This window comes from Camellia sinensis, chromosome 15 (assembly GCF_055761805.1).
Source record: "Camellia sinensis isolate YWXY chromosome 15, ASM5576180v1, whole genome shotgun sequence".
In the NCBI taxonomy this organism is placed as follows: Eukaryota; Viridiplantae; Streptophyta; class Magnoliopsida; order Ericales; family Theaceae; genus Camellia; species Camellia sinensis.
Window position 1 is genome coordinate 117,915,245 of NC_138975.1, and position 25,042 is coordinate 117,940,286.

The 25,042-nt window shown below is 35.3% G+C and overlaps 2 protein-coding genes and 1 long non-coding RNA gene across 13 annotated transcripts in view; all 3 read left to right on the top strand.

Annotated features, from left to right (window-relative positions):
* The window catches only part of LOC145813867 (uncharacterized), a 12,759-nt gene extending 12,384 nt beyond the window's left edge, over positions 1-375 (top strand). For 3 of the 5 annotated variants that reach the window (XR_014357258.1, XR_014357254.1, XR_014357256.1), the window contains one exon: positions 92-176. This is a non-coding gene — a long non-coding RNA (uncharacterized LOC145813867). Of the gene's footprint in view, positions 1-91; positions 177-326 lie in introns of those variants that run through there. The other 2 variants (XR_014357255.1, XR_014357257.1) reach the window with 2 other exon arrangements.
* Positions 328-24,602, top strand: LOC114291007 (uncharacterized). Of its 7 annotated transcripts, none has more exons than XM_082910087.1 (15): positions 328-405; positions 1,246-1,303; positions 3,472-3,582; positions 4,304-4,361; positions 4,590-4,686; positions 6,487-6,522; positions 7,000-7,136; positions 13,802-13,872; positions 14,002-14,055; positions 16,415-16,557; positions 16,967-17,089; positions 20,040-20,276; positions 20,433-20,492; positions 21,655-21,915; positions 24,033-24,602. In XM_082910087.1, the coding sequence occupies exons 3-15, from the start codon at positions 3,489-3,491 to the stop codon at positions 24,162-24,164; spliced, it is 1,503 nt and encodes a 500-aa protein (XP_082766213.1). In that variant the 5' UTR covers positions 328-405; positions 1,246-1,303; positions 3,472-3,488; the 3' UTR covers positions 24,165-24,602. The 7 variants fall into 7 exon arrangements, with proteins under 7 accessions (XP_082766213.1, XP_082766218.1, XP_082766219.1 ...); XM_082910088.1 differs by having other exon boundaries at positions 342-418; XM_082910092.1 differs by lacking the exon at positions 20,040-20,276.
* LOC114268225 (uncharacterized) overlaps positions 17,087-25,042 on the top strand; it is a 267,263-nt gene continuing 259,307 nt past the window's right edge. The window contains exon 1 of the mRNA XM_082910095.1: positions 17,087-19,420. The gene's annotated coding sequence lies outside the window, so the exon portion shown is untranslated. The remainder of the gene's footprint in view (positions 19,421-25,042) is intronic.

Below are 25,042 nucleotides of genomic sequence, written 5' to 3' on the forward strand. Positions count from 1 at the left end.
ATGGTGCTTGTTTGAACCTTTACTATTTTTCTTTGCTCAATAGACTTTACTAATAATCTTTTGATGCATGACATTGATTTGTTGACCGTAGCATGTTCTTGATAGTATCAAGGAGCGACATGCTGGGACAATTTTTTCTGAAATTGACCTTCCATTGCTGGAGTTTGCTTCCTTTGGTTAGTTGAGTTGTTCCATTCTAGACTACTTGCTTTTGTACCAAAGATTTTTATTTGGAAACATGTACTATATGTTTCTGGTTGTGGGAAATACAACTCTAATATGATGTCATCATCTCTTTCTTTTATTTTCTTTTCCTGTTAAATCAGATCCAGGAGATCATGATTTTGAGGTCTTCACCTCTGGGAACTTTCTAAGTTTGAAAATTCAAAGGCATTGCTAATTCAGGTATTCTCAATAGGTACAGTGACTTAATATATCTTGGCTATTATCAAAAGATCATGTACTTAGTGGACCAATGTTACATAGACTCTCTAAATAATTAACATTTTTAGTTGGACATTCGCCTAGCAAGCATGTAAAGTTATTCAACTTTAATTATACATAAAACTCCGTTACTACATCAATTCTGTTACATATTTTATTCAAAATGAGTGAAGTATAACACTTAATATCACTTGAAATACCATTTTAGCTCGTGAAATTATAAATAGTATTAGAAATCTATATGTAACCATGCTTGATGACCTAGGACTTGGGAATTGGATGAATTGATGCTTAGATACATACTTGCACTCGACACTCGTACATGAAGCTTAGAATCTATGTAACAAAGGACTGGCTGGCTATGTTGTTTTTGTTCATTTTGTACAAATGATATTTCATGTAATATGTAACAAATATCTTAACTTGAATTATCCTAGAAAACCAAAATCTGAAAAAGAAATTACAGTGAAAAAGAAAATCCTTGAAATTTAAACCTATCTAGTGTTTCAATGTTAATGTCGGTGGGGATGGAAAGACTCTTCGTACTGATATAAAAACTTAGATACATCATTCATATGTTGGAATTTTTTTCTTAATAAGCAACAATTGAGTTTGTAGTCAAATGTTGAAAATGTGTGAAATACCAGCTATACAAAATAATCATAGAAGGCTGCCATAAATATTTTGAACTCTTGATCTTGTCTTTGTCATTCCTGTTGTTGTTGTGGTTATTCTAATATTAGTGTCCTGGAAAGAGATCTTTTATAGGTGTTTATTGTTGTTTATCAAAACTTGGTTCAGGTATTTTCATTTGGGAGTAACCGCTCTGCACAATTTTCTAAGAACTGGAAGAAAATTGGTATGCATTTCTGATATTAATTGTTGCATATATTTATTGTTGATGATGTTTACTTGTGTTATATCTGTCTGCTTGCCCTCTTTTATTACTATATTTTTTCTTTTTTGATATGTTCTCTGCTTGCCTTCTTTCCTTCGTTATACTTAATATGTCCATGATAAAGATGTGGAACCTATATTTGTATAAACTGAATCTCTTTTCCATAGCTTGTGCTGCTCATTATAGGAATAAACTAAGCCGTTAGGCACGAGTTGTATTTAAATGAAACTTAAGTGAAATGACTTGATTACAATTTTGTGAAATAACAAACTAAAAACTTATTTTTTCTCATAGTCAAGACATGTTTCTCCGACACAAGGCTGAGTAAAGCTATTTACCTAATTAGTTTATTTACTTTTGTAACAGAATAGGTCTATCTGCATGCAAAATCTGATAATTCATTGAATCTCATTCATCCTTATTGCTCTTCTTGCATTTGAGTATGTGAGGATAAGGTTTTTAGATTTGTATGTAAAGTGGGAAGACTTGGGATTTTCGGAATATGGATTAAATGATATTGTGTTCTATGGTTCTAGACTTTAACTGTTTCTTCATGTTATAGATTGAAAGTTAGCATTGTGATTAGAAAACATAAAATGAGACCAACATATTTAAATAAAAAAAAAGGGCAAAATCCATTTTACCTCCCTGTGGTTTGGTCCAATAGCATAGCCCCCGTCTTTTGAAAATAGCCAATTAACCCTCATGTGATTTTGGACTATATTGCTCCCGTTACATTTTTCTATCTAAACTAATATAAATTATACTACACATGCATTTTGAGAGAGTTGGGAAGAAAAATAATTAATTAAAGTCAACTTTTTAAGGTGAAAAGACAAAATTGCCCCTTTCACCATCTTTTCCAAAAAAAAAAAAACCTAAATCTAAACCTACCATCACGTCCTCCACCATGCCAGCCACCCCTTCCTTACTCTCCCACCTCCCAGCCACCCCCACTCCCTCCCACTTTCCCTTGCCATCCTCCCCACCTTCTAGATACCACCTCCCTCCCTAATGTCCAGCCACTGTCTCCCTCCTCTCAACCACTGCCCTGGCCAGTGTACAAACTCCCCTGTTACTGCAATGCTATTGGCAGAATCTGTAATTCCTGCAAACCGAACGACAAAACTCATTCTTGACTTATTAAATAGTTCATATATATACGCACTATATATACAAAGAGACTTGGATAATATGTAATCTTGTTTCTGTGATGATGAAATAATATGATATCGAGTTTGATTTCGGTCCCTTTTTTTGAAATCGTAACGACAAATCTCAGCATTTGTCTGAGATTCACCAACCCTCCCATGCTTCTACAGTTCTTCTATTGTTTAGCTATTTGCTTATTAAGTTTCTTTTTTTTTTTACACATTCAATTTGTCTTTTTTTTTTTTCAAACTCTGATTTGCCTGCTAATGGTGGTGTACATATATATATATATATATATATATATGTATATGAATATATTACAACTTAAGATGTGATTAAATTTGTAATTGGATTACAAATTTAGAAATTAAGTTAGAAGTTAAAAAAATCAAGTTTCTTAATTGAGGCAAGTTTGATTTATTTATTTATTTATTTTTACATTATTCTTACACAAATAATGAGAAGTAGAGGAAGAAAACAAGGGTATAATTGTCTTTTTAGCGCTAAAATTAACAGAGTTAGTATTGCAATTTAATCCACAACCACATGGGGGGCGTGTCGCTCTTTTTAAAAGATAAGGGGTAAAGTGCTACAGGGACCATACCATGGGAGGTAAATGAATTTTGCCCCAAAAAAAAAAAATTTTTTTGGGACCATTGATTTAAAAGAATGCCAACACAGTTCTTGTCTATTTTTTTTTGTTGATGCAAGTCTGGAAGCAAAAGCATATGCATTTTGTCTTTTGTACTCGGTGAACATTGAAAAAGGAGTTGTTCTGCTATAAGAATCTAAGTAACAAATTGCTTACCTTGGCTAATATTTGTTTTCTTGTATCATTCTTTATTCTTCTCTTTTGTCTTTTTCCTTTTCTTGGTTGGACTGATCAACTTGGTTCTATTTCATTTTCTCTATGAAGTTTTATGTTTCTAGAGTACCTTGTTGATAGAAGTGGATTTTGTTTTCGTTTCTTTGTTCAGCTTCTCTGTTGGATGGCATGGCAAATACTGGAATGGTTGAACTTGGAGAAGTTCAGCTTGCTACTTGCCTTGCTGAGAAGACATTTATAGGGCAGCCTTCCTTTCAAAATGGTAAATAGTTTATCAGATTTTTTAAATTTCAATTTTAGAATAATTACCAAGAAACTAAAAAAAACTAGGACTCTTTGCCTCTATACACCTCCAAAATAGTTCATTGAGCAATCTTTGGGATTTTACAGCACAAAATCTCACCAAACAGATATTGATCTCCTAAGCTATGGATCAAATATTTGCTCTCTTTCATATAATTTACATGAATTATATGCAATGTGAATGATTAAGCACTGCAAAATAAATTTTTAAAAAACTGCAAATGGAACCGCAAAAAGATAGGACTGCATCCTGACATAAATGAACTGCACAAAGAATATACCGAGTTAATTGTGAGCGCTTGGGATGTAGAAGTATTTTTAGGGCTGAATTTGGGATGGTTAGATTAGGGCCGAGGTTGGGTGGGCCTTGGGATAATGCATTTATTCTTACTATAAAGTGGAAGCCAGACCCAACCCAGTCGATGCCCACCCCTAGTAGACAGTAAATCTGGATTGTATGACTGAAATGATTTTCACTTGATTTTCTCCCTAGTAAGAACTTTCTATCACTTTCTGGAATTTAGTCATGCTTTCAATTGAATAAATTATTTTATATTATTTTCTTGTTTGTCATTTATATATATTGTTTGATTATGCTTGTTAGACAGTTGGGAGAACAACTATTATTGTTATAAGCACTTGACTCCTTCCCCTATTTTAACTTCATTTGATATGTATAGGCTTGCCTTCACTCATTGCATTTCCCTCTGGATGTAACACTGCAAATTGTCTAATTAGGTTGTTTCCGCCTGAGGTTTAAATTTTGAAAGCTGCCCTCATGTTGCATTGTGAGTTTTAAAGTCAACACACAAGCTTTATAACTTTGCACATTTCTATTTATGCCCAATGTAATCTCTCTCTCTCTCTCTCTATATATATATATATATATTATGGGATTTGTCTTATAATTTTCTACTTGATGGATTCTAAAGGAAATTTTAACATTGTTTTGATTGTTTGATGCAGGTATGAGGGAGAGCTTTCTGTTGATGCTGCTACTAATTGGTTTGCAACCACGATCCTAAGTTTGCCTCGCATTCTATACTACTCAAAGGATTCATTGGTAATAAATACACTCTTTCCTGGGTCCATATACACATTTTGTTATGACTAAATTGTGACATAGGATAGTTTAGGAAACTTGGATGATGCTGTCTACACTCGAATTTTTAGTACTTTTAGGGCCAAGAAAGGTTGTGGGTTTAGAGTTCAATAAGGTTGGATGGTTCTAGTGTTTGTGACCATAACAGATTATAATTATCTTGAATTTTGAAGTTAATTTGTGGAGAATAAGGTAGAAGGAATGAACTTTTGTTGGGAACGATTGGCTAGGCTTGCATTATGTTGTAATGCTGGAGTGGAATTTCATAGATTGATGCACTGAAAAAGCAATATGATAAGAAATCATTATTTAGTTAGGAGTCTTTTCTGATAATTAGCATTTGATCAATATCATGCAATATTCTCTTGAATTTAATATTTGCATAATCATGACTAAGTTCATTGTTGGATGGGGACTCCAGCATTTTTTTTCTTTCTTTTCTAAACCCTTCTTTTTGTCTCACTCATGTTCTCTATTAAACTGATATAGGTTTGGGTAAAGATGGGTAACAATTTGACCATGTTCTTTTCCACTTAAAAAGAGAAGGTAAAAGAATTTTTTATGGCTAAATTACACTGACCACTCCTAAGGTTTGGCCATAATACTCTCATTGACCCTATCATATAAAAACTACATTGACCACCCTTGTCAGACTTTGTTGGAAACACTATTAACAGATGATGTCAATTTATTCTTTAAACTTTATGAATTAAAGCCCTTATTGTTTCCTCCAATTTAGCACCCAAAACCTTTTTTTTCTCAACATAATCATCACAACCCTCTCAACATAATCATCACAACCCTCTTCTCCAAATGAAACCTGAACAAAATCATTCCACCAACAGGTCCAAGACCCATATTTCTCTAGCAGCCTCTTTCCCTCCATCTTTTATCTCTTTCTTTGATTTTTGATAGATCCACCATAATATGAGCGATGATGAATCCCATGCCCTCCACCTTTGACAATGGTAATGGGGTTGTTGTGTCCAATTAATGTGTATGTAGAGAGAGAAGTGGTGGTGATAGATGATCTGGCTTAGAGTGACACATGTCACCATTTGGGCTAGTTATAACTTATATCAAGGGTAAAGTAGGCATTTCGAAATTTCAAAATATGATGTCATCATATTTCATTTTTATCACCAATGGTCAGTTAGCAACAGGAGGAAATCTATTACATGATTTCCCAAATAGAGGAAGTCAGTGTAACTATTAATACCATAGCATAGGGTAGCAAGTGTATTGAAGCCAAACCTTTGTGGTGGACAGCATAATTTATCTTAACCACTGGAGTTAGGCAGTGGCGAGAACTGGTTTACATCATTAGGAGGTTATGGTTTGATTACCCCCTTTCCTCAAATGTTCCAGGAGAAAAAAAGAATGAGAAAAAAAGAGGAGTAATTGATCCTCCCCTTTTCCATGTATGCTGAATTTACCATGCACACGAAGCCATTAATTGGGGCAATTGTAAAAGGTTGGCAGACAAGTTTGAGAAAATCTGTTCAGGTGTGAAGGCTGCATCTCCGTGCGAATGTTGGCAGACATTAGAGTTTTACCTGGTTTAGTCCTTCCTACTTCTCAATTGTCGAGCTGCATGCTTGCCTGACATAAATCACTAATGACTTTTGATATTCCTTTATCATTTTGCATAGTACTTTTAACTGAAACCAGCTTGCATTGGAGATAATAATGTTTCTCTTGCTTTCTTGTTTTTTAATGGCTTTTTATTGGAACTGATATGGAATTATATATTTATTCCAGCTACAAAGTTTTGTGAGAAAAAACCGTCCTCATAAGGTACAAATTATTTTCAGTTCCCATATATTGCTAATCAGTCTATTTTGTTTACTGTGTACTATTTAGTATTATTTTCCACTTTGATAATTTTGATTATAATTTATTGTCACACCAATAAAACTATTTAACAGTTACTACTTGACCAAAAATTATGATCCAGCAATCTTCTTATGGACCCTTGAAACAAATAAGAGGAAGAAATGCTACGTGTAATCATGTCTTTAGTTCTTTTATTTCTTTCCGTGAAATCCAAGTTATATATTTTATTTTAGTTTGACTGTGCTACCCATCCAAATTGATACTTTACAACATGATGTTATGTAAGGCATGTGTTCCTTCTTTGATGACACCGCCACGCTCATTCTTGCACTGTTTGGTTTCAATACCATGGGTAGATTCATGTTTTTTTTTTTTTTTTATATATATATATATATATCTATTATCATCCTTAATTGATTTTTCAATGCTGGATAACAGGTGAAAGTCATTTTCTTCTCAGAAACAAGGGAGCGTGCAGCTCCATTCGTGCGTCAAGCTGCCCTAAATTATTGGCCATATGCTGCTTTCGCATTTGTGCCATGGCGAGAAGAGGAATCTTCCTTTTGGTGGAATGTGTACGTGTATTTTCTTTCTTTTCTTTTTTGGGAGAATGTATAGGAATGCTTTTTTTTTTCCCGCTTCCTTTTTTTAAAAAAAGAAAAAGAAAAGGAAAGATTAATATCTTAAATGTGTTAAAATTGATGTATTATTGATTGATTGTTGTATGTTATGTTTACAATGAGTCCTATATATAGAAGATTAGAGGAGGTAGGTATGTAGTAGGTGGAGTAGTAGGTGGAGTAGGTGAAGTGGGTGGAGTAGGTGTAGTGGTAGGTTTTGGTACATTTTAACAGCCCCCCGCAAACTCAAGGGGGATAGGAACTAACCAACTTGAGTTTGGAGAGAGTAACAAAACAGGAAAATAGACTAATACATAAAATAAAAAAGGATAGGAGACACTGTATGGTCGTGTCAGACCATTGGTGAAGACACTGTATGGTGGTGTCATAACGTTGTAGAGGACACTGTATGGTGGTGTCATAACGTTGTAGAGGACACTGGATGGTTGTGTCAGACCGATGTAGAAGACAGTTTATGGGGTCATGTCGGACCGTTGTAGCAGACAATGTTGTGACAGTTGTTGTGACAGTTTACGGAGTCTTGCTGGACCCTTGTAGAAACTAACCGGAATCAATGTCGGGACAGTTTACAGAGTCTTGTTGGACCCATGAAGGAGCTAACCGGAATCAATGTCGGGACAGTTTACAGAGTCTTGTCGGACCCTTGTAAAAGTCGCACCCTCAAAAGGTGTGCCCAATCTTTCAAAAGGCGTGCCATCAAAAGGCGTGCCCAATCTATAAAAAGGCGTGCCATCAAAAGGCGTGCCATCAAAAGGAGCGCCCATGTTGTCGTCTAGCGCCGAGCGGCGCATGATGCGCGTGTCTGCCTCTTCATCATGGTCTTTATAAACCGAAGCGGAGGCTGAGGCTTGGAAGCATAACAAACCAGTTGAAACCTCTTTGTTCTCTGAGAGCTTGTCGCTAAGAGCTGCAAATCTTGAAACACTCTGTAAACACTCTGTAACCAACCCTTCTCTGAAACACTCAGCAACCCATAACATGGCCTCGTCTTCCCGTTCAGCTATCCAGAATATGGCCTCTTCGTCCCGTGGTCTGCTCACTCTCTTTCCCGACCTCAACGAGTCAACAAGAGAGATAACTGGTGCGGTGGCCAGTGAACCTCAACCAAGCGCCTCTGGTTTTGCTCCATTGAACTTTTCGATGCGGTCGGTGGAGCAAAAAATGGCGGTGCAAACTGATATTGAAGCCAATCAGTATACTTTGAAGTCATGTGTGGAGACCATGACGGCGGTCACAAACCTGTCGCACCGGCTGCAAAGTAGGACAAATGAGGTGCAGCAGTTAAACGCCCAACTGGCTCTACTCCAGCGCATGTATAAGGATGCGCGAGCAGAGATAAGTGTGCTAAAGGCGGAAAATAAGGAGCTGAAGCGGAAGGCCACCGTGATGTTCCGATTTGGAGGTCCGCCATATGCTGCAGTGGAGGAGCAGGGAGTAGTGATCGTGCCCAGTGGAGTGGGAAACACGGAGGCAACACCGTCAAGGGCCGCTCAGGATGAAGGCAAGAAGAAGAGACCGGCGGCAGAGTAGAGAAGAAAAATCCCGCCTGTGGATGTGGTTGTTTTGTTTGTTTGTTTGTTTGGGTTTTTTTTTTTTTTTTTTTTTTTTTTTTTTTTTTTTTTTTGTAATTGTGATCGGGGTGGATCCCTGAGATGAATAAAATAAGGTAAGGTTTGGTGTGCAAATCTGTATCACACGGATCTGTGAAAAACAGCAATGGTGTATGGAAATTTTTGTTTTTTGTTTTTTTTTTTTTTTTTTGGTGTAAAATGGGGATCAGGGCGAAGTCCCGATATGAATAAAAAAAAGGTTATGGAGCAAATCCGAATGGCTTGAAGGTACAAGACTGAGCAGAAAAATTAGATGGAATGAATTTGTTTGTTTGTTTTTTTTTTTTTTTTTTTTTTAAAAAAAAGAAAAGATAAAAAATTGAGGTTTAAGGAAAAGTTGGGCGGTGGAAAATGTGATGATGATTTTGGGTGGAAAATATTTTAAAATAGAAAAATTTATATAATATATTTATCTCTTTGAAACTATATGCTGGTTTTGATCAAAACCGTGGGCCAAATTACCACCCACGTGAGTTCACTTCCCCATGTACCGACATCAATCAGTGCATCTTTACCTCCCAGCACAAGCGCTGATTGTCCGGAAGTAAACGATTGGAATACCCATCTCTTCAGCAACATCAATTGTAAAACTCAGTAACCCATCGGCTATGATGCACGTGACTGGCCGAGTCGACTCGTAACTCAGTCGATTAGAGCAAAACAATTCGCTGAAAAGCGGTTTTATTACGGTTCTCAAAGAATCAATCAATTTAGTTAGAAAATCAGTGCCGGATCTGGAGCTCTCGGTGGGGATTCCATTGGAAATCGTTTCGAAACGGAATCGAGGATAGTGTTCGAAACGTTTGTTTGACGGAGGAGGCGATTGTGGACGTGATCGGAGACGAGGAAGGTGACGTGGAAGTCGGAGAGGAGTATGTATATATAGATATGTATATGTATACATACTGTGTATGTTACCAAACACCACACACCTACAGAACAACATGAGATCATGTTATTCGACCACGAAAGCTTAAACAACTGAGACCCATGGAATGGTGGCTTCATATGGTGATTTTGTTGTTGTTGTTGAAGCGACGAACGACTTCTCAACAGATCTAGATCTCACTTTGGAGATAACGGACAGAAGCGTTAGAAACTAGAGTAGCCGCGATGATGATAACGCCGTCGAGAACAGCCGCCATGTTCGAAGGCGGCGTCGGCGTAGTAATGCTGCGGCGGAAGGAGGTGCTGCGCGACGGAGGACGGCGGAGGAGGTGCTTCAAAGAGACGTAGTTGAGAGAGATGCAGAGAAGCTCGGCGAGCTTGAGCATGGAGTCTACATGGCCTTTAGTGATTCTGTCTGCAGTGATTCTATCTACATGGCCTTTTGAAGGCTTCACCTTTTGATGGCTGAGGATGACAAAGGTGAAGCCTTCAACAACAGGCGCTTCATGGCCGCCATCATGTACTGACCTCGCGTAGCGATGGAGAGAGGTGAAGGCCTTTCGATGGGTGAGTCAAGGACAGCGACTCGAAGGAGTTGGGCGTGAAGGTGGTGGACTCGAAGAAATTTTAAGGTATGTGTAGAAAATTCTAGCAGACTAGGTTGAGGTCCGGCGGGCGGCCAAGGCGAGGTTGCCGCCCGCCGGTGAAGCGAAAAATACTAAATGCTTAACCTTGCTCTGATACCATGTTAAAATTGATGTATTATTGATTGATTGTTGTATGTTATGTTTACAATGAGTCCTATATATAGAAGATTAGAGGAGGTAGGTATGTAGTAGGTGGAGTAGTAGGTGGAGTAGGTGTAGTGGTAGGTTTTGGTACATTTTAACAAAATGTTCTTACAAGCTTCCTTCGGAATAATTTCCTAGTTTTGTGAATATTCTTGTCTTTTTTTTTTTCTGGATTGGCATCGGGTTGTCCCGACTAATCCCCAAATATTCTTGTCATTTAACCAGCAATAAATCTTAGAATAGTATCAGAACTATTTTAAATTATTCCTTTCTTCATCGAACAGAAGCAGCTATCATTATTCTTTCTTATATTGGCTTGAAGGATAGATGATAAATGGGGAATTCTTTTTGCAGCAAAACCAGATTTTTTTGCAGTCACAACTATCTACTTCATGTTAAACTTCTACTTTGATCTGGAAAGCTGTTATATCTTGGATAAGTGTAGTTATCAAATTTCTTTATTTATTGCAATAGTAGGGGGTAGAAAACGTCTGTCGTCATGTTACCCATGACAATAACAAAGTGCTATGTGTGAATAAACAAAATCCTACTTATGTTATGATGGAAGAAGAATGACAAGCTCAAATTTGATAGTGAAAAAGTTTTTCTTGCCTCACATGGAAAGACTTCCACGAACTTTTTCTTTCAACGACATCTTTCTAAATTTCACTATGCAGTTGTATCCTTAAAGGGGATAACAATTTTCATTTCAGTATTAAATGAAATATAAGGCATTTGAATGTTCAGGATGTTTCCCTGTAGCCCTACCGAGCCCTTGAATGTATTTTGAGCCAAGTCCCATCATAAGATCTGGGGTTCTGGAAGAGGCTTGACAGTTAGATTGAATATATCTACCAGAGTCCATGCTACACAGCTTTAAAGCTGTCAGTGTCTGATTATTCATATTTCGAATCCTTTGAAAAACTTGTGCAAACTTTTAAAATTTTCATTTCATTCATCTGTTTTGTAATCTCACTTAGGATCACAAATGTTTTGTATCATTTCATGCTTTCGTTGGCATCTCCTTAAATTTCCATGTGAAGATTATGAAATCAACCTCCAAGCATATTTGTTTCTTCTATTTTGCTTTTGACTATTAAATTACAAAATAAGTTTTTAGATGAAAATCAAGTGATGAAAATTCTTTTCATTAGTGTTGTTGAATACATGTCATGTATTGTTATATCACTTTTGTGCATTGTGTATCATGTCTAATGTCATATCATGTATAATAAAATACATTAACATATATGACTACAGATTGTGGGTAAGAGAAGTTAGAGGCGATCGGTCATTGACCTCTGGGAAGATGGCGGGCACTTAAATGGCCCGAGATCATCGGAGGTGGAAGAGGAGAAGACCGAGGTAGGCTTAGAGAGGAAAGGGGTGGCAGTGAGAGACCTTGAACACTTTGTATATGTTGTATGATTCTTGTTGCTCTTGTTATGATTGTGGTTGCACTTATGATGCCATTATATAGACTCTAGGAGTATTGGAGCCCAAGCAACCTCAAGACAGGTGGCGAGTTCTCCTCAACTCGACAGGAGGGTGATATCAGCCTACTAGCTGTGTATTATGATTCAGGTCATTGGGAAGGTTGCATCATAGGAGCTGCAGGTGTAGGTATGATATCTTGAGAGGCGTATTGTATATGCAATAGGTATAAGTGTAAGGTTAACGTCCCTTTTCTCTAAGCTAGGTCAAGATGGAACTGTTACTGCAGGGAGACAGTTACACGATCTTGACGATCCCGAGGTCTTAGCCTCCAATCCACAATCTTCCAATGATCCCAAGTGAGAGTGCTTAGGTCCTTCTCCCAACCTAGGCAGCCAAGGGGGTGAGTGCATGGGTGAGCCAATGGCTCAACCTGCAGCTAAGTAAACATAGGTGAGTCAAGGGTCCAACTATTTGCTATGGAGTTGGGGTGAGTGTATAGAGAATATATTTCTTATGAGTCATGAAGGGCCATGGAGAGCTCTAGGTGAGCTGTGGTCCTGTTTTCATACTTGGTAGTGTGCATGCTCGCGCTTAGGCTAGGCATACAACCCCAACTCACCGTGATGCCTCAGGGGTCTGCCACGTGGATGTGTGATGGTGATGACGTGACGCCCCATGTGCCAAGCATGATGTAGATACCCACATAGATAAATAAATAAAAAGTACTTACATATGTTACATAAATATATTGAAAAAATGAAGTACTAATGCATATAACCAATGACATGAAAAATAATCTCTAAAAACTTACAAATTCGACAAAAAGGTAAATATGCATTCATTAGAAACCCAAATATCCAACTAATAAGAAATTGGAAAGAAAATTCAAAATTTAATATAACAAAAGGATTAATGAGGTTTCATTGCAAATATAAAAATTATACGAGATTTTTGTTTTTCAATTGCGCCCAACATCTTGGTCGCTAGTTCGTTTGGTTCCAGTTTGCAACCAAAGACTTTCTTTAGGACTTGGATGATGAGTATAGCTTAAACATACTTGTTATGAGGTATATGGTCATAGTCCAAACAAGCCTTTTGGCCCAAATCTTGGGTCTCAACCCAATTCCAAATGGTCTGTGTGTGTAAGCTCTTTGTTTCTTTCACCTGAATTAGATTCATGATAGTTGTTCAATTTTTTTGTAGCAAAGGGAGTATGAGAGTCATTTTTGCTTTAGGGTTTATTTGGATTTGGGTCTCCTTGGTATGGGGTTTTTTGATAATATGGTTTTGGATTGTTCAACGAGTGCGGGCAATGGCAATTGATACTGCAAAATGCTGTTAGTAGGGCTATAGGTGAAAGAGAAGGTATTGATAGCTAATCAAGAAACACATGTTAAATTGTGATACAATATGAAATTGATACAATGCAAAATGTATCTCACGATTCAATCTAACAACATATGAATCCGCAATACATATATTTTTCATAACGATTCTGACAACACTATTCATATTTAATCGTCATGTCTTTTCTGAAATTTTCTTTTTCTTTTTCTACTTTTTTGTTCCTTTTTTCTGGAAGGCATCTATTTTTTTGTTCCTTATTAAATAGTTCAGAGAAGAATCGACTGTTCTTTTTTCGTCTTTTTCGTCAATTATGCATCAGGCTAATGGGCTTATTGGTTAGAAAGATTGGTTACTCTAACCAGCATACTGGACTGTACTTTTTTTTTGGGAGACTAATTTTGGTTCCCTTTCCCCTTCCAATCTTTGGAAACTTGATCGTGAAACGCCACCTTCAAAAATGTGGTGCTTCATAATTTTTTTCCAAAATAGAGTATGATCTTGATAGTGTTCTTATTATCAACAACAGGTTTGGAGTGGAATCTGCACCTGCAATTGTATTTTTAAAAGAACATGGTGTTAAACCTGTTGTGTACCATGGTATGCACTCTCTTTTTGTTTCGTTTCATAGTATTTCTTGGTACTCTCTGTAACATAAATAATGTGTACATAACAAGTTAACATAAATAATGTGTACATAACAAGCTAAGCAGTGCACATTATCTGCAGGACCTGCCAACAATTCATGGTTTGTAGATATAATGGAACAGAATAAACATCAAGGTAATGCTGTTTGTTTGTACTTTATCAAGTTTTATAATCTAGGGCCTTGACACTATAACAAAATTTGCCCTGTCATATTACTTAACTGAGTCAACCATTGTGTAAATGGCTTGTTACAGTGATTCTAATGTGCAAGTAAACCTCATGCGATTGACAAGTACAAACTGTTAGCTTCATGATTATTTGGAGGTTCTTGTTGTCATCAGTCTTTTTATCCACTGACTAGAGTCATTTATGTAGTTATTTTCTTCAACAAAAGGGGAAAAAATCTAGATTATATTTTGATAATTTTTTCTGGGAACTGTACCAATCATTTCTCTGTTCTTGAAATATTGGATCAGCTAATCTGACTATGAAGTGTTTCCTCGGTACTTGTTTTCCTATGTAGAAATCTTCCTTGATAATTTCCTTCACATGAATTGAATTGTACAGAACTTTGCAGGTTATGATTTTGTTTTCATTTGATAGGATGTTGTGTTGCAACCTTTTTTCCGTGTAGTGTAAATTTGTGGTAGAATCTTTTGTCAAATGTGGCCCTCCTTATAAAGTAATCCTTTTTCTTTAGATTTTACGAGAGTACAAGCCTGCAGAGTGTCCACCATTTTTCCCACATAGTAGAATAAATGACTCAGCAATGCATCCTGCAAAGTTGCTTGTAAGGGATCGTCTTATGTCTGCATTTGAGAGTTACTGGGAAACTGACTAGGTTGTGTTTATTGGTTCCAATGGGCTGTGCTATTATACAAATATTATTGTAGATATCCTCTAGCTGATTTAGTTTACTTCTGTGATCTACTAAATGCTCGTAAGTTGTTCTATGTTGAGATTATGGTTATCATGGACGAGAGATTAGACAAGGCATTCTTTGTTCCCATGAAGCAAGGCATAAATACAACCTTTTTAATATATTAAACTATAAAAACATGAATGATAAACGATAAATAAAAGGAAAGAGCAAAACACAGGATAATCTCATCAAAATTTCCAATCCGCATTCTGACTTGGGGTTGCAAAGGAGTCAGTTTTGTGTTGCTTAAATCCCTTTACATATATGTAAATTCTTGGCTTTAGTCAGAATATGTTAGCTTCCTTAAATAAAAATAATAATAATAATGCTACAATATACCATAAAAAAGTTTGAAAATGAATATACTAGTTAAAACAATGAGAAAGTCACAGATTTGTTAGCAGAAATATCGACATTTTTGGATTGGCTTAAAACATGTTCCTAGGGAGGGAGGGAGGGAGCACAAGTAAAAAAGGTAGAAATGTAATGAACCTCAGTGCAAATATCAGGGTTTTTGATCCCCACTTGTGAATGTTTGAACCTTAATGTTGTGCATATTGTGTTGTATTTGAAAGTAGTGGTGTTATAAAATTTTTGAGGTTGGAGTGCATGAATTAAGAAGTGGGTGATTGTTTTAGTGATTCCTTTAATTAATTGGAGTTTGGCGATTGTTTTAGGGAATTCCTTGTTGGTTTTTTGGATGAACTAATTTTAGGTTGAGTTTGATATATTTATTTATTTTCTATTTTAAAAAAGGAGGTAGCCTTGCGCTGATAAAGATGGTTGTTATGTGCAACAAAGACTTGTAGATGCAACAGTAAGTAAAAGTGATATGATCACCATAAATGAAAATGTTAGGAGGGGAAGATCTAAATTGACTTGTGATGTTGTAATGATTTGAATTTATGAAATTTAATTTGTCATATAGCCTTTAAAATGTGCAGAAAAGTAAAGAGGTGACGTGACCTAAAAAAGATAAAAAAATAAAAAAATATGCTGTTGTAGGGGATGCCAAACAACCCCATTTGGTGACATCTTTGCTGTGGAGAGAATTTGGAGCTGGCCTATCTAGCTTGAGACAGATAACAATTGATAGAGGGGTTGTTGTTAGTGATATGTGAGGAGGGAGAGGGATCAAATCTTTTGGGACTTTTGGGCCTTATTTTAGTCTTGTTTGACGTGGCTTGGGTCTTCCTTTCAAATGTTTGGAACCTTTTGCTTTCTTGGAGGGTAGCCAGAGTTGAAAATAGAAAAATCCCATTTTATTTTGGAGCATCTGGATGGAGCTTAATAGAAGAAATTTTGATGGTGTTAAGAGTCTTAAGGCTTTCATTTTTGTTTTAAAGAGTAGAATTCTAACCATCTTTTACAATTGGATCTTGAGGGGTGTTGAGCCTTCATTGAATCCTTTTTTGAATTTTGTTGACAATTTTGAATATATTGATGGATAGGAGTTGTTTTTTATTGGGATATATTTACATATACATGTATAACACAAACCCGATTATACATTCTAAGATTTTGTGAAACTAACTGTAATACATTAGTTTATTCTCCGTACCTTATTTTTAGAGCTTCCACAATTGAGAAGTGTGATGTCCATGGAGCTGGGTTGTGATGCCCGTGGCTATTCTCGTGCTGGAAATGAAACGGCAATTTGGTACTGTGTTATTCTAGCAGTAAGATCGAGCCCAGAACTCAACAAAATGCGTGCAGTGAGTTTGTTTGCCCTGCTTGTTATGTTAAATTAAATTCCCACTTGGTAGTTATTTCCTAGAAATGATTTAGCTACTTCGTTGGGAAATCATTGTCTATTGATGCCAGCTGATTTTTCTAAACTTTGAAGACAAATCTTCATAAATTTAAATAGACAACTACCTAAAAAAGAATAGAAAAGGTAACTTAAGGAAAATAGTAGAGAAAGCGGTTAGAAAGAAAACACAGAATGTGAAAGAACTTTATTTGTTGAATCCTGGCAAAGATCCTGATGTTCATTTGAAGTTATCACACAGAAAGTGTACTCATTCAAAATTTGACATTGAATATAACAGAAAGATTCATGTATGCATGCCCAAATGCTAGTATATTCTAGTTTACTAATTGGAGTACATTACTGTGATAAAGACTCTACGCAGGATCCAAGAAGCACTGTCCACAATTGATAACGATCAGCCGTCGTCGCTAGTGGCTGTTGCACTGAAGGAAAAGCGGTTGACATTTACCTGGCTTGATGGGGAAGCCCAACAAGTAAGTGTCATCTTTTGTTTGTTTGGCATGTCAATGTTTTCCAAGTTTAGTTGTAGTTGAATTCACATTTGTAGTAGTGAATGGATTAATTAATTTGAGGGTCATGTATGTGATACAGTATGTATGGTACTTGGTAGCAATTTATTCTGAAATTTAATCTCTGTCGAACTTAGTTGGGATCACTATTGGCATTGGAAGATTTTTGCCAAAGTGCCGGTGTCTTAATCCAAACGGTGGCCTAAGTTGGAAAAGGTGGTCAGTGATTATTGCTGTTATAAATTCTGACAGTGTTATACTGCCATAAAATGATGTGAAATTATTTACATTACAAATCATTCAATCTAATAGCAGGATAGATTCTGAAACATTAAATGCTAAAACCACATGTGACCTTTGGACTGAAAATGCAGGGTATCAAAAAACATCGCCACAACTTCCTTATGCGCTATACTCTAGTGCTGTAAGCAACTGAGAATTTCTACTTGAAACTTTTGGAAATGTCCAAGAATCTGATTGCATTCATAAACCTTTTGACATCTGAATATGGTTTTTTGAGAAGATTATTGAGGCCTGTCACTGATTTGGAATTTTAGGATGTAATTCTCATTTTTATGGCTCTTCTTTTCCTTTCGTTAAAAAAAAAAATAAAAAATTCTAGTACTTTTTAATAATCTTTCAAAATATGTGTTATTAATCTTAGAAAGTTATTGTATGATTTGAGCCACAAATCCTACAATATGTCATGTTTATTCAAATATATTGTGTATTTAAAAGATGTATTGAGGCTAGCTTCGAGGTGAGGTTAAGGTAAAATGCATTGAGTTTTTTTTATTATTTTTGGGCGAAACTCTCCAAAGACTTGCACATCACAGTTTGAGGCGTGCAACACGTGCACCTTGTACTCCTTTTGCACATAAATATGAGGAGCTGTGTTACATGGACTCTTCTATTTCCTCCACAGTACCCGTCTTCACTGGATATGACATTGGTAAGGGTATGAGATATGTGTACCACACTCGTACCCAATTTAGGCACTCAGATGCTTTAATTTGTGACAATACATGAAGAAAAAGAAACATTTGTTAATAAAGTAATATTTTTAGCCTCTCACATGAATTAGATATAGAAATTTCATATTTTTCCTACATCTTATTTAATTTTTAGTATATTTCTACACAATTTACCACATCTCATCCGAGACTGTTATATAAAATATAATATATATGTGCATATAACGTGTCCTAGTACCCATATCCAATTTTGAAAACGTATCTCAAGATTTAAATTTATGAAGGTCGACGCTTGGAAATACACCTGCACCCGATACTTGTACCTCAGTCCCATGTAACAATATGTATATGGAAAGCTTGTCTTGGGTTGTTGTTAAGCTTATTATAATACCTAGTTTTTTTTTTTATTTTTTTATTTTCCAATACCTATTTTATATTTAAACATAAAAAATAAGAACCTCTTTTGTAACCATCATATTCCATGGAAAAAACCAAGAAAAATATAAAGCAAAGACTCAAGTAAGAAGTTCAATAGCTGAAACTAAGAATGTCAAGTTCATCTTCGATGAGGGCAAGTTTCCTATTCTGTAATGAAATGTTCAACGCCTTGAGGAGAAAAGTATTTATACATTTATATTTAATTTTGAACAAAATTAAAATTAATGTGTACTAATTGGGCGTTGTTTTTTTTATTTAGTTTTAAATAACTTTTTCTCACTAAATATAAAAATTTAAAATTTGAAATGCATGTGTTGGTGCCTTGAGACTTGCGCATTCATATTTAAAGGCTTTGGTATATACATATTTAGCCATGGCCTGTCTAGTGCAAAGCATGTACACCTCAATTGTTTGGTGTAGTAGATTATGTTCTCCATGTGAGACATGGCCAATTAAAAGTATTCATCATTTATTGTTATCCTATTTGAGTTCAAAACCAACTTTTGGAACTCAAAATTGTTTTGTTTTTTGTCTTTAGCAAATTTTTTTCTTTATAATTTAGTTTTTATTTTTTTTAGATTTGCCTAATTAGATGCACTTAAAATTTAAAATATTTGAAAAAAAAATCTGAAAAATGTTAAAGACAGCTTCATATTTTTTTACAAATATTTTATTTTTTAAGTGCATCTAGATTAGGTGCATCTAAAAAGTAAAAACATAAAATAAAATATGAAAAAAATTCACTAAAGATCACCCCCCCCCCCCAAAAAAAAAAAAAAAATTTTTTGTAGAAAAACAAAAGACTCAAATGCTATTCATAAATTAAACCAAAGAAGGTGAAAGTTTTTCATTATGCTTCTTGGTCATTTTAAAAACTTTGGAGGTTATCTTTGACAAAAAAATTGTACTTTTGTTGGTTGATTCTATTCTGTGGATCGAGCTATATGCACAGGAAAATGTGATTCATCTCAAAGAATGAAATACAAAGAACCGTAGGAAGTACATAGAATGAATTTCTGTGATCAAGCCATATGTACAAAGATTGTGATTCCTCTCCAGCTATACAAATAATACTATTCTGTAGGTCAAGCTATGTAGCGTAGGAAACAGAATGTGATTCCTCTCACAGAAGGTGTTATTTAATAAAAATAAACTAAAGTTCACCAGGTTGCGTATATGAGGCATGCATTGCAAAGGTGAAAATTATTCATAAACTCCCAATAGTAATTGTGTAAGACGTCATTGCAACTGCATGGTACATATGATTAGAGGTTGTTTGCTTTTGCTTTATTCAGTTGAAGGAATGATCTTTCTGTCTCTCCATTGTTATTCCTAGAACCATTTGTAGGTTTTTTTTTTCTTTTTTATGTAGAAGTATGTGTGCTTACTATTATGGATTATAATATTTTAATTAATAATGATCATGATGGACTAATCTATGCTAGAACATTTAAAAAATGATCTTTTGCAATTGTATTAGTCACTAAATTTCTCTTCTCTAGCGATATTGTTTTTTCCACACTCAAATAGAGAACAACTATGAAACATGTGGACCTAGGAGGGATATAACAGATATACCACAGTTAATTATTGTACGTTACAAAAGGAATGCTACAGAAGATAGTATTAAAATTGAGGAAAAAAAGCCAAAAAACATGTTGGAGGCATTTTTGAATGACGATGTAGATCCTGCATCACAACTTTTTGCGAGGTACAATGGTTCTGAAGAAAGTTTAGAGGTTTGGCCTTCTATCTGTTATGAGATGGATTTTACTACATGGTTTAATTATTGAGATATATTTCACTCTGTATTGAGCAGTTAACGCAAATGCAACATTCTTTGTGATTTATTGTACCTTTTCACGTTAAGTTGTTTCTATTTATTTGGTTGGCAGATCATCAAGTGGATCTGTCAAATAATCGAAGATGGTGACTCTAGGGAGCTCCCCTTTTTTGTAAGTTAGCATAGACAAACTTTTTTTAGAATTAAGCTACCTTTTGGTGCTTGAATGGATGAATTTGTGTATTTTGTTGAGGGGTTTAATTACCTTCACTCCATTATTGATAACTAAGAAGCATGAACATGTGACATGACATTGACACACGGACACACTGACATGTAAATTTTCAAAAAAATGTAGGACATGACACCTTGGGGACTTCTGCAAAATATATAATTTATTTATGTATTTATCAAATATATGTCATATATAAGGATAAATAATTATTATGTCTTATATACAAATATTTAAGTAAAATATATTCATTTTTGAAGTATAAAGGAGTAGAATAAGTATAAATTTACTTAATTTTTGTTGTATCATTGGATTCCAAGTTATTTATTCAAACTCATAATATGTTTCATGTATGTTTAAGTGTTGGAAAGTGTCCAGCTATGAAGCACGGATACTCCGAAAATATTGCCATACTCATAATGGGTACTGGTACGCGTACCATTAGGGTTGCATGCGTATTGGGTACATGAAATACTTACCGGGTAGTTTTTATTCATTTTTTGGCAGGTGGGTACTTCGTAGGTACATGATGGGTGCATCGGGGGTACACCAAGCTATGGGATATTGATAGTGATATATTTAATTTATTAGAGAGTTATGATTTACTTGAAATTGCAAATCTTGTACTTGATGTGTCAAAGATGAAAGATGTATTATTCAATAATGAAATTGATGGAAGTGAAAATTGATTTTTCAACTTTCCAAATTTTTCTAGTTTGCTTTTGGAATGAAACCTAGTTTTGTAATTTTTCCTATTTAATGGTATTAAAATAACATATGGACTTTGCTTTGATATTGATATTATTGAACTGTGATTTCTCTTTTGGTTTTGTAATTTTCCTTTTAATTTTGGTATTGAACTTTGATTTGTAGGTTGAATCTCAAACAGTAAACTATGAAAAATAAAAAATTTGTTGACATACCACAACCGTACCCGTATCCTTTTTTTTTGGAAAGGTTTTGCCGTACTAGCGTACTCGTACCAGTATCCATACCCACACCCGTGCTACATAGGTATTTGATGAGTGTCGGACACGGCACATTACATTCTGAGAAGTGTCCATGCTTCTGCTAAAACCTTTTCTGTTTTGTCTCATCGCAGAGGGCAAAAACTCCTGCACTTGTTCCCGAAAATGCAGATCCTATTTGGTCGGTAGGTGCCAAAACCATTCTATCCAAAGGGTCGGGAATGAAACAGAGAATTGGTAGCATCATGAATGGAATCCACAATCGCCTGGGAGATCCAAGGATTGGCCCAGTCTTGCTTTTGGGAGCATTGATGTCTTTTGGTGGCATCTGGCTGCGAAGGAGCCAATCAACTCATCCAAATCAATCAAATAATCAAACTCAACTGAGCAAAAAAGTAAGTCATGGCAGATTGTGCTCCTGGGAGCATTGTTATTGTTATTTTTTGTTCCAGCTATTATCCTCATCTCCAATCCAATGTAATTTCATTGATATTCTTCTGACTCATGATTAGTCCTTTCTTTTATTTCCCTTTTCTGCTTTTCAGCATCATTGTTTTCCTTCTAATTATTTTTTATATATGTGATGTCTTGGCTGCATAATATTTTACTTGATTAATTTAGTAACTTATATTAATATTCTGTTAGGATTAATCCACCCATGTGATATATGTGGTCCCATACATTTGTTAGATTAGTTTAAGCATGTATTTGGGTTAGGATAGTAGTGTCCGAATCTATTGGGAAACCCAATGTGTAGGTTTTGGTTACCAAATTTTATGGAACTAGGTTTTTTGTGGATAGACTATTATAAATAGTCACGGAGACTATGTTTTGGTGAGATTAAGAGGAGCATAAAATAGCGATATAAGGGGTGACAAAAAATACCGATAAGGCACTAGAGTGATCAATGGCTCAACTACTCTTGAGCATGGGATTCTAGTAGTGATATGGGTTTTGAGCGTGTTAACCGTCTCACATGTATTATTTTTTTTTAATTCATAGTTGAATCTCTCTCCTGTGGATGTTGGCAATTGGTGCCGAACCACAAAATCTGTGTCTAATTGTTTTTCTCTTTGGTGTGTGCATTGTGTGCTTTTGTTCACATTGGTGGGATGTGGTATAAATCCCATTCACAACATATTCTTCAAAGTTTCCCTTCATTTAGTTCAAATGCAGTCACATATACCTTGTGGGTAGCAGACTTTTTTGTTTTGTATTTTTATTTTATTTTATTTTCTTGACAGCCATGTGATTGCCTAATCATTGTCATTTTATTTCTGCCCCTAACAGATTATTGTACTGAGTGATAGCATTGAGCATATCTCTGAATCATCTCATTGAACAATTCACATTTTCCAGCTTTGCAATTTCTAGACTTGTCATTCTCATTGAAAAAGCAACACCCCACCCCACCCCAAACTCACAGACACTAAAAAAGGCAAAAAAAAAAAAAACCTAAAGAAGGATTTTTCTGTCTCCCTCACCACGAATCATTCTTGTATGATTGTTCCTTCGTTGGGAATCTATTGCTTGCTAGTTGAACTTTTTTCCCTCACCACCAATCATTCCCGTATTATTGTGTTAATTGATATTCTCTAATAATTTTCTTTAACAGTTATCCCCCACCATTTTTCAAGGACATATGATTCATTTGGAAAAGGAAATTGTGTTTCACTTTGTGTTGAACTACCTAGAGGCTGCTGGTGTTATGTGTTATATAGTTCCCAACCTCGAAATCTGAATAATTTTTAGCACCACTGCCAACATTTCTCCTTTTGGCACCTCTTACTACTAATTACCAAAGTTTTTAAAGGCAAATGCGTAATGTGAGGCATTTTTTTCCCTCATGAGGAGAGGCGTAAACCTCAAGGCGTTTGAGGCATTAGAATTTTGAATTTTATATTAAAATAGTAAACAAATATTAAAAATTAAATATGATGTAAATACTGTTCTCCTTGAAGCGTCAAAAAATTTCGTTGTAGAGATGGAAGCTTGCCCTCATCAAAGGTAAATCAGCATTTTTAGCTTAAGTTATCGAGCTTTTCACTTAGTAGCAAAAATTTCCTTCTTGGTTGACGTTTCTTACTCAAAAATGCGGTTCTCCACTCCCAAGGAAGAAACATGTAAGAAACTCGCTTCCATTGAGGAAGAAACTCACACCCTTTGGGGAAGAACCTCACACTCAACTGAAATAGAACCTTTTCAAACATACAAAGCTCATAGAAACGGAAGAAAGACAATTCAAATCTATTTTGCAACTTTTTATATATACTTAGTAAAGACAATTTACGGTTGACATCAATCTCCAATATTAATTCCTATTTTAACACATAATTACAACTAACGAACATAAATATCAGTGATCTTAATTTTGCTATGCATACATAACTGCCCAATTCACTGCAGTGGAACTTGCATAAGCATTTTGTATGTTAAACAGTATTTGTTTTATGCATTTTTATTTTCCTCTGCTTTCTGTATGTTTGCTCAATCACCATATGAAAATTTCCAGGATGATGAAGATAGACCAAATCAGAGACGCAAGAAGAGAGCGGTGTCAAACCAAGATTGTCCTCCTTCCATCACTGACACAGAACCAAAAGATGCTTACCAGATGCCACTATCAGGTTCTAACTCCGAGTAATGGATGGTGTTCAAAGGAATCGGGGTTTGACATTAAGCAAATGAAGCACATGGGGTTCTCGAAGCAAAGTTTAAAGTTTTATCTCCATTGTGATTATACTGATTTGCTCACAGGTGTAACAAGTAACTAGCAAATGGCTGCCAACATATATACTTTGATCATTTAGAAATTATACCATGAATTTTGGGAACCTGTTTGAATTGATAGTTTGTCCGTTTTAGTCTCAATGTGTGACTGAATCATAACTTTGTGATAATTTTCGATTATGTTCCCTTCAAGAGCTGCTTTACCTTTCTTTTCTGGAAAAGGAAGCGCATATGTGATTGTATCACCAAGTGTAAATTTTAGTGAAAAATTCTCATGAAGATTATGAGGAGACATGTAAAATTTTGGAAGGTTAATTCCTATAAAAGAAAATTTTCAGCAAGTTTAGATTAATATATTGTTCAAAACTTAACGGAGTCTTGAGGTTAATTTCATATTCCTCCTTGAGATTTGGCAAGAGGATATCTAGCCCCCAAAAGTTTCTGAGTAGGAAGGGTTGGACATGGGTGTTTCCATTGAGTCTTGTTAAAATATTAAGGCTGTGTTTAGATCATAGAATTGAAAAGGGAAAGAGAAAAAGGTGGGTGAAAATAAGTGAAATGTAGTTATATTTCATGTACATTTTATCAAGTTTTTCATTTAATCTTTTCTAAATATCACTTAAGTTCATGATCTAAATACAGTTTAAAAAAATAAATATCCTCCTTTCATGATTTTAACCAAAATGTCCACACCTAACAAATTGTTTTTACATTTGAAATTTTGATTTACAACGTTCAATTGAGTGCTAATTTATCTGTTAGAAGGGTCATATGGCATATGCATTGCATGTG

Bases quoted from the DNA above. Each gene is read 5' to 3' on its own strand.
- LOC114291007 (XM_082910087.1), top strand. From the start codon at position 3,489: ATGGCAAATACTGGAATGGTTGAACTTGGAGAAGTTCAGCTTGCTACT. The intron at 3,583-4,303 runs GTAAATAGTTTA...TGATATGTATAG, and splicing joins GCAGCCTTCCTTTCAAAATG to GCTTGCCTTCACTCATTGCA. The intron at 7,137-13,801 runs GTACGTGTATTT...TATCAACAACAG, and splicing joins TCTTCCTTTTGGTGGAATGT to GTTTGGAGTGGAATCTGCAC.